General features: G+C 38.3%; 1 protein-coding gene across 1 annotated transcript; it reads left to right on the top strand.

The window, feature by feature from the left end:
- The first annotated feature begins 15 nt into the window (after positions 1 to 15).
- Positions 16 to 9,176, top strand: LOC136677213 (uncharacterized). Its single transcript, XM_066654681.1, has 18 exons — positions 16 to 142; positions 546 to 747; positions 841 to 985; positions 1,254 to 1,359; positions 1,458 to 1,680; positions 1,790 to 1,871; positions 2,552 to 2,651; positions 2,745 to 3,030; positions 3,570 to 3,732; positions 3,909 to 3,957; positions 4,077 to 4,272; positions 4,377 to 4,497; positions 4,732 to 4,822; positions 4,942 to 5,236; positions 6,284 to 6,362; positions 6,483 to 6,564; positions 6,788 to 7,191; positions 8,460 to 9,176. Exons 1-18 carry the CDS (start codon positions 16 to 18, stop codon positions 8,580 to 8,582), a joined length of 2,874 nt encoding a protein of 957 aa, XP_066510778.1. The 3' UTR covers positions 8,583 to 9,176.
- Positions 9,177 to 9,415: the final 239 nt, after the last annotated feature.

Here is a 9,415-nt window from a genome sequence, read left to right as displayed (position 1 = left end):
AGTGACTTCATGTCAATGGAAACTGGAGAAGTTCAAAAAGAATGTGTGGACATTTCACAAAATGAGTTGTTTACTACTTTGGGCACAGAAACTGAAGAAGAAACAAATAAACTATCAGTGATTCAAGAGAAACATTTAGCGGGTAAGTGGAGAGGATGTGTGATTTATTTGTTTTTTTAAATCCTCTTTATTAAACATGAGTTATTATTATCATTTTGCTTAAACGTGATTTGTAAAATTAAAAGTGTAAGATGTAAAATTCGTTATATGGTCATAGGAAAATTGCAATTACATTTGACCTTCAGGTTTTTATTTCTGATTTTTCCTTTTGTTATGATGTCAAACGTGGTAACCGTTGGTTTTTATGCAGTTGATTATTAAATTAAATCCTTTATATAATTTTGAGAAGATAGCTTTGCTTGTTTAAAAAGGTACAAATCAATGTTTTTTCTTAATGCTGATAACTGTCATCTAAATGCTTAAAAATGTTGTTTAATTTAAATATACTGTTTTAATAGCACTAAATTTACTCTTTAAAAAAACAGGGCCTGCAGAAGAACACAGTCAAAATTTGGTTGAAGTTACAACTCCTCAAACCATAACACCTCAGGCGAAGGATGAGGACACTAATATTTGTATGAAACTGGAATCAGAAGGTGTGTCTGACAATAAAGACAGTGCCAAAGTGCTCCCTGATCTGAAGCCTCAGTATCAGAGCACACCATTCACGGTCAGGGTTTCAAAACGGTAAGAGGACAGAAAGCCTCAGGGCTTTTAATAACATCATGATAGCACTAGTTCAAGATCTTCATTACCTTTAGCATTAATTTTTGTCTTTAGCATGTCCCCACTTGCTCAAGACTCTGAGGACTCTGAGAAATGTGAGGGTGTTTCTCACATAACGTTGGCCAGCGTTTTCCTTCCTGTCTCTGAGGTTGGAGATGATTTAACAAAGGACAGCGCTTACTATGAAGAGATAGCAAAGGTACATTTCATTACATGACGTCACTTCAAGAACAGGTGGACAATTTTGCTGAAAACCTGTTGTGATTGTGAAAACCTGTTAACAATGTTAGCACTGAAAATATCTGTTAAGATCAGCTAACTGTCCTTGTATTTGCACTATTATGAATTAATGACTAAGAGTATTAGCATTTAGCATTAGCAATTTCATTTAAAAGGATTTGCTATATAGTCTGATCTAGAGGTGGCCTGAAGAAAGGTGTTTTGTTCATTGAACATATTTCCTCCAGGAAAAATACACTCCATCAGTGTCCAACTCATCATTTACTGTAGCAGTGGATTCAAAAGATGAGCCATCATTGTCAGAGGAGACAGCACCATATGCCAGATGGAGAGGTATGCAAACAATTAAAGTCATTTCATCTGTGGTTGCTTTGTTCTTATGTTATTGTTTCTTTGCCATCATGGCATATTTTTTCTGATCTTTGTCAAAGACAAGCTACAGCCTAATCTTGTGACAAGCTTGCCATCTTCATCACAAGCTGCTTTACCAAACCTTCAGCAAACCAGTGCAGCTCAAGAAAATCAGGATTCAGTTTCAGCAGAACTCCAGTTATCACCAGAATCCAAAGAAAGTACATCATCGGATCCCAGTAAAGGAAAAAATTTAGGGCAAAAGCACCACATTACACCCTGCACTTTTAGCATCTCACAATGGTAAAAAAAACATCTCAAAACTTAAATGATATTAATAATGATGATTCATTTTTTCTCATTTTAATATCTTGGGTACTCATTGTTGTTACCTTTTATGATTGTGTTTTAGTGTTGGCTCAGTCCCTCAGGATTCTCATATGGTTCCTGCTTCTGCAATTGTGCCCGATGACAGTACTGAGTCCACACCCTCTGTGAGTAGGGCATCAATCGAGGCCCAAAGCTTTTTAAACAAGAAAGCACTATTAAACCTTTTGTATTTAAAGACACCATCAGAAAAAAAACTGTTGCATGAAATATGTTAAAAATAAGGGCAAAATCTGTAACCAATTTCCAGAGGATGGCAGAATTGCATTTTAGAGGTAATATTTTTGTCATTGAGGGTGTCCACATTGGTCTGCTTGTGCTACCACTGGTCTGAGAGACACGTGAGATACAGAGTGGTATGTGATATGGGTTATTTCATTAATTTGGCTCAGAATTGTGAAAAAGAATGCATTTGGCTTCTTCAGGGTTCAGTAAACAGCATTTTGTGAATGAAAACAGTGGATTTACTATTGTTTTACTATGATCAGTAGTTCACACACTCAGTACAAGAGTTCAGACTCACTGTAGGTATCATGAACCCTGGTTCCTATCACAAGCATTGTAAAGTTATTGATTCTACACAATCAACAGTTTCACATCCAGCAACTCTGACTAACACCCCAGTCATTTAATTATGCAACAAATCTAAATGTCTGACTTTCAGAAGTCTTGAATTATTATAATTTCTTACATGTAATTAATATTATTATTAATTTAATGAATACATTTAATAAGCCTGTGAGATCCTTTACATATCACATACACTTTTATTTCTATTCTGCGGAAGGATAATGGGGCATGTATTCCAAATCGAAAAGATTCTTCTGAAACAACACTTGGCAGAGCATCCGCTTCTCAAGAAATTAAACCCCCAATCAGACGAAGAGGTGAGGAAATGCTGCTACTTTGGTTATCAAGTAAAATTTTTATATATCATGTCATGTTGCCTGATCAGGATATTTTTTATTCTAATTGTAAAGGCAAGCTGCAGGTGAAGCCTAATTTACGAGGAAGAGCGTCCATTAAGACAGAAAGCCCAAAACTGCCTCAGGGTGCTTCCTCACAAATCATCTCTGCAACTTCCAAAAAACCTGAGCTTGAGGAAGAAGATTGCAAAACTTCAGGGCTTTTAACAGAAGAAGTTAGACCTAAAAGTGATAAGGAGCCCAGCTCTGAAGTCAAAGAATGTTCATCAATGGCCTATGGAGGATTTTTAAATCCAAGCCATGAGACTGCACCTTTTAGTGTGATGATGAGTACTTCATAGTGAGCAGCAAAGTTTATATGTAATGGTGTATAAACTAGGATGACCAGAGGTCCTCTTTTACCCGGACATGTCCCCTTTTTTAGAGTTAAAAAAATGGCCGAGCGGAATTTCACAAATTTTGTTTTTCTAGAGCTTACATAGAACTCCGAGAAGCGTTTCGTTCACAAACTAGTCCCGCCCTCCCCTACTCCGATTGGTTCGCTTGAGTGAGAAGGGGGCGTGGTGAAGTAGCCTAAAATCTTCTGATTGGACGGTCTGACGTTAGAGCTACCGTTATTGGTCAATAACCTTCTCTGTAAACATTTAATTGGTCAGTCTGCACGTCAGTAGTCCTTGTTTACTTCAGGCAAAGCTCATGCCGAAACGTAAGCGAGGGGCGAGAGCTCCCCCCCGTGAGACGTGTCCTGTTTTTCACCATCTCAGATCTGGTCACCCTAGTATAAATTATAAATCAGAAATTTAAAGTCAGCCCTTACGTTGTCAGTTACAGATACCTAAATTATGTTTTTGTTTTTTTTATTTTTTGCACTTCACCCAGTTACTCTGAGAATACTGAGGAGGATTGCGTGGGCGTTTCTCACATGGTCTTGACTGACATCTTTGTTCCTGTCTCTGAAGAGATGGGAAATGATTTAAGCAAAGACTGGCTAATGTCATTAGAATGTGGTTCTAATAAAGAGGAAGAGGCTCACGATGAAAAGGTATATAGTTTATTTGATTTTCTGGATTAAGTTGCTGCAACGTGATTGGATGATTGTCTGATTCTAAAGCTGTTCATAATGAAGGGGTCAATAAACATAGGGTTTTGCATTTACTTGTGAATTACTAAAGGTTTGCAACTGATTGTTTAACATTTTACCTGAATTGTTTCCTGCAGAAAAAGAAACCTGTGTCAAATGGGAGTATAACAGCCTTCAGGAAGAATGGTAATCGGATTCTGTTTTTGCTTTAACATAATTTCTTCCTGAAAACTGACTAGTGTTGGAACACTTTTTGCATTCGTTCCAGTCTGTGATAGTTTTCTCTGATTTTTTTTTCCTTCTAGATCAAGATGAGCTGCAGGAGGAGAGGACAAACTCTAAAACTGACTCATGTACTGAAAAACTGGAGAAGGGTAATGTCTTCAGTGCCTCTGAATTAGACGTTGAAGCCAAAGTGAGCTCAGCTCAAGACTCAAGCACTGAGGAAGAATTACAGAAAAGACGTCAGATCATACCTTGCACTGTGAGGGTCTCAAGATGGTAAGAGTGAAGATAACATGCTTGACAAACAACTTTAACAACTGTCTATGCTCTGCAGTGTCTCAGACTTCTTGTCATCTTGTTGTTTGTGATCTGTTTCTCAGTACTGACTCTCTGCCGTTGGGCTCTGAAGAGATAAAAGGAATAACCAGTGTTTCTCATATGGTCTTAACAGAGGCCAAAGTCCCTGTTTCAGAAGTCAAAGATTTAAGCAAGGATCTGATGGTGAGAGGCAAAATTGGTTTAGTATATCGTCTATAGACATGTCAAAGGAAAGGTAAAACACAATGTTAAATTTACAGAGCACCTTTTCCTATTTATTTTAAAACCAAAAACAGCAGTAAAGTCGTTAGACCATGGGACACATATTTAACAGAATATTACACAAAAGCATCCAAAATTAGACCTGTAAGTATTGCAGCATTGAAAAGGTAGTTGTGTCTTTATTATTTCCTGCAGCAGGTACAAAAATCAGCCATTTCCAGCCCGTCAAAAGAGTCAAGAAAGCCATCAGTAATAAAGGGGAAGAAATCCCCTGCAAAAAGCAAAGGTAAAGGAGTGCAGTCCGGACATTCTTTGCTGTGTGGCAGTGGTGCTGTAGCTTGTTAAATCAGTCATTAGTCAGGTGGTCTTTGATTTATTTTTTTTATTATTTTTTTTTTGTCCAAGGAAAACTGCTGGTGAAATTTCCATTTGCACAATGGACAGTGAAGAAAAATGCATCTTCAAAAAGTCTGTCTTATTCAGGAGATGCTGCTTTAAAGAGTCCTCAGATTGGTTCAAAAACGCATCAGCAGACCATAACAGCCTGGCTAAAGAAAGAGTCAAATCAGATTGGAATGCACATGCAACCAGTAGTTCTCTGTAAACGAACCCAGATGGAGACCAATGAAACCTCTCTTTTGGACCCAGCAAAAACTGAAGACTTGCAAACTACACCCCATCTTCACAAGACTTCAGCGTGGTAAGAAGACCTTAATCAATTACTCTGGAAAGAGTTGCTTTGTGGGCGGCACAGTGATGTCGCAGTCACACAGCTCCAGGGACCTGGAGGTTGCGGGTTCGATTCCTGCTCCGGGTGACTGTCTGTGAGGAGTTGGTGTGTTCTCCCTGTGTCTGCGTGGGTTTCCTCCGGGTGCTCCGGTTTCCTCCCACAGTCCAAAAACACACGTTGGTAGGTGGATTGACTAAGTGTCCGTAGGTGTGAATATGTGTGTGTGTGTGTGTTGCCCTGTGAAGGACTGGTGCCCCCTCCAGGGTGTAATCCAGCCTTGCGCCCAATGATTCCAGGTAGGCTCTGGACTATCATGCTTGGCCATGCTGTTTTATCTCAAATTAACTCTGCACCTACTTTTAACTCACACAGAATCCCTGATCACATTCTCCTTTCTCAGACACATACATCACTAATATACTACATTTACATTACTATAACTATGAGTCTTGATTCCTTCCAAGGTTTCTTCCTCGTGTGCTGAGGGAGTTATTTCTTGCCACTGTTGCCCCTGGCTTGCTCATAGGAGGCTTGGACCCGGATCTCTGTAAAGCTGCTTTGTGACGACTTTTTGTTGTGAAAAGCGCTATATAAATACAATTTGATTTGATTTGATTTGGACCCACCGCGACCCTGAACTGGATAAGGGTTACAGAGAATGAATGAATGAATGAGTTGCTTTGTCTTAAAGATAGTAATCTCAGCCACCCACAGCAGACTGGATTCAGCCAGTTGCAATCTGATTGGCTGTCTATACATCCACGGATACGCTCCTTCATTTATCATTTGGTACTGGCTCTAGTGCTGGTCTGTATTGAATACACGTCATGCCAATATAGCAAACTTGTGATTGGTCTTTTGCATGTCAGTTGAATTTGTTTTCCTGCAGTTGTAGGCGATTCTTGGACATGTTAATTAGTGAAAGTTACCAGATTCTCCTTAGTGTCTGGCAGTTTGAGACTATATAGATACAAGCAATTGACTCATGTTTACTGTGGCTTTATTATTTTTTTCCAGTTCCAAACCAGAGCTCACACACTCCGAAAATGTGAGTAAAGGTGTTTCTCATATATGTTTGGTCCCATCCACTGAAAAGGTAAAGGCAAGCAGCCTCTCTACAAAGACACAAAACGTATAATTAGTTCTGTTTAATTCTATGTTTAACACATTAGTCACACAATACACAGCTAAATTAGTCCGCCATTGTCTCCTGTAGAAAATGGAGCCTGAAAATAAGGAGGATTCAAATGGATGTTCATCAGGGTCTCAGATGAGCAAGTCCCCTGTCAGACAGAGAGGTGAGTAATTCTACTGAGAAGTTTGCATTCGACTGATTCGGTTTCTGGCTAAACATAAAATTACCCACGGGTGTCTTAGAGCTAGAAAAACCATTTGTTGTCTATTGCTCGGTTTGTAATTAAGACCTGCTCGAGCTGTGCACCCCATCCACCCTAAGATGTCAGTTATCAATGGCAAGAATTATGACATGCCCTCACTGTGCTTCCTCTGATCTCTCTGCAGAAGCCAAGCTGCAGAGGAAGCCTACAATATCAAAACAGACGATTGTTAAAAACGAAGAGAACTCCTCAGATGGTGATCAGCCACGGTCAGTCCAGCTCTCCTCACCAACACGACCCCACACCAGAGCAGCAGCCAGAGAACAGGAGTCTGACAAAATGTTTACGGAACAAAGCAAAGATGCTGCTCACACATCCAAAGTGGAAGTGGATTCAGGGGGTAAAGAACGTTCTCTGACAGCAAGTGACTCTCAGTCTCCTAGACTCTCAACCCTTTGGCCAAGAGTTGTCCTGCCTCGATTAAAAGTACAGACCCCTGGAGCAGGTTTTAGCTCTGACTCCTCCACCCCAACTTCCTCTCCAGTCAGGATCTCAAAACGCACATCTCAGCCCAGGACTTCACCTCAGGTAAACATCACCATGTTGGTACTAGTTAGATACAGGTGCTCCACCTAAATATCCCTGCTGTCCATAAAACCTCCAAAAACTGTTGTGAGAATTACTGATTGAGAATTATTGATCCACCAGTCGTGCACTTTTCATAAACAAACTTTTTATACACAAGCTGATGTGTACAAATGATGATTTTCTTTGGACAGCATCAACATTCACATTACAGATATCAGTGCAAGTAAACAACTGTGATATCAACTGAAGAATTAAAATTTCTTTCATTGTTCCTGATCTTGAGAAAGAGTTATATTTAATTGTACCTTAAATTAACAATATATGGCTAGTAAAAAATATAGCATGCACAAGTAAATGCACAAATAAGTCTTTACAGGTTGTTAATAATAGGTACCAATATAGGACTGGCAACAAATTGTATTGACTCAAATTAAACATAATTTTTCAGTTGTTACTGAATAATTATTTAGTAATTACACCCATTAGTTTTGTAATAATAGGCTTATATTGCTATGAGAAAAGTTAGCAAAATAATTGTTATACTATTTTATATGTAAGCATTTCAAACCTTAACAACAAATTCCAATAGAAATAATTAATCATTTTAGCATTAAATTACAATTTGTTATGCACAATAACTCGTGTTATCGCGGCACGGTGGCGCAGCAGGTAGTGTTGCATTCACACAGCTCCGGGGGCCTGGAGGTTGTGAGTTTGATTCTCAGTCTCTGTGACTGTCTGTGAGGAGGTGATGTGTTCTCCCTGTGTCTGCGTGGGTTTCCTCTGGGTGCTCCGGTTTCCTCCCACAGTCCAAAAACACACATTGGTAGGTGGATTAGTGACTCAAAAATGTCCGTGAGTGTGTGTCGCCCTGTGAAGGACTGTCGCCCCCTCCAGGGTGTATTCCCGCCTTGTGCCCAATGATTCCAGGTAGGCTCTGGACCCACTGCGACCCTGAACTGGATAAGCGCTTACAGATAATGAATGGATAAATGAATGAATAACTCGTGTTGGGTTATAAAACTGTACAAATTCACAAACATCTAATGAAAAGCTTATGAATTTAGTAGTTTGTTTGTTTGCTTTTTTATGTATTATTATATTATTAATTGATTTTTACTGGTATTGGCCCAAATCTTGTGCTGGGTTATATTATCAGGTCATTTACACTTTTTGTACAAATGTTAGATGAGATTTTATGCATGGTATGATCTCAATTTCACATTAATTTATTCAGTAATCTATGTTTTGTGTTTGTTTGCATCCAGCGGAGGAAGTCTCCTCGTGGTCCAAATGAACAGGGTCCTTCCACGTCCAGTGAAGACGAACCATCCAAAGTGTCTCAGTTTTTCCTCTGTGACATATTCACTGAAGTCGAGGATGAAGACTGATCTGTTTATTTATCCAAAGACTGGTGTTTTTATTACCAGTGCTGCTCTGTTCATCTGTTACTTCTAGTAATGTTCCAGTTCATTAACACAATGCTACTACATTTGTCTGTAATTAGTTAATTACTGTTAAATTCTCTTTAGTTACACAAAATAAATTTAGTTCTGTATCAGTTTTATCCCATGATCACTGCCTTGTGTTACTTTTCTCATGGTAGAATTGTTCTATTTACACCTGCGTGACAGAAATGATTTCCTTCTTAAATCCTAACATGTTGAAGGCATTATTGGTGTATTACCTGTGAATGTTACTGAGGCAGTGGACCCCCCCCTCCCAGTGCAATGTACCTAATTTTGTGACCCTGAATGTGATGCATTTTTGAAACTCATACCAAAAGTTAACTCCTTGTTGCTTATTTATTTTGTTCTTAATGATTAAACATTGCACATCTACATCTGTAATGTTTGATTCTAGTACTGTGATGCTTCATGTTTACTCATTTTTATTTCAATTAATCAATAAATTATAACATAGTATTTTAAATCTAATTGTAGCACATTGGTTTTATCTGTAAATTTTAATGTTAAGTGCTACAGCATTTAGTTTTCTGATGTATGCAGTCAATCTATTAAATATTTTAAAGTGGAAAAGAGAACAGAAAATACATTACTATAATAAATAATAATACTAATTATTTTCAAAATCATGGATGTGTTATTGTTTCCAATGTCACATTTTTTAATAATTTCTGCTCTATGGCAGAAACACACACACACTTATATATACTTGTACTGAAAAAAAATTGGGTTCTTTATATTTTACGTGTATTTATATT

Source organism: Hoplias malabaricus, chromosome X2, assembly GCF_029633855.1.
Source record: "Hoplias malabaricus isolate fHopMal1 chromosome X2, fHopMal1.hap1, whole genome shotgun sequence".
Lineage (NCBI taxonomy): Eukaryota > Metazoa > Chordata > Actinopteri > Characiformes > Erythrinidae > Hoplias > Hoplias malabaricus.
This window is presented reverse-complemented; position numbering and strand designations above follow the sequence as displayed.

Excerpts from the sequence above, each read along its gene's own strand:
- LOC136677213 (XM_066654681.1), top strand. The coding sequence starts at position 16 with ATGGAAACTGGAGAAGTTCAAAAAGAATGTGTGGACATTTCACAAAAT. Across the intron at positions 4,273-4,376 it reads ACTGTGAGGGTCTCAAGATG|TACTGACTCTCTGCCGTTGG; the intron begins GTAAGAGTGAAG and ends TCTGTTTCTCAG. Across the intron at positions 5,237-6,283 it reads CTTCACAAGACTTCAGCGTG|TTCCAAACCAGAGCTCACAC; the intron begins GTAAGAAGACCT and ends ATTTTTTTCCAG.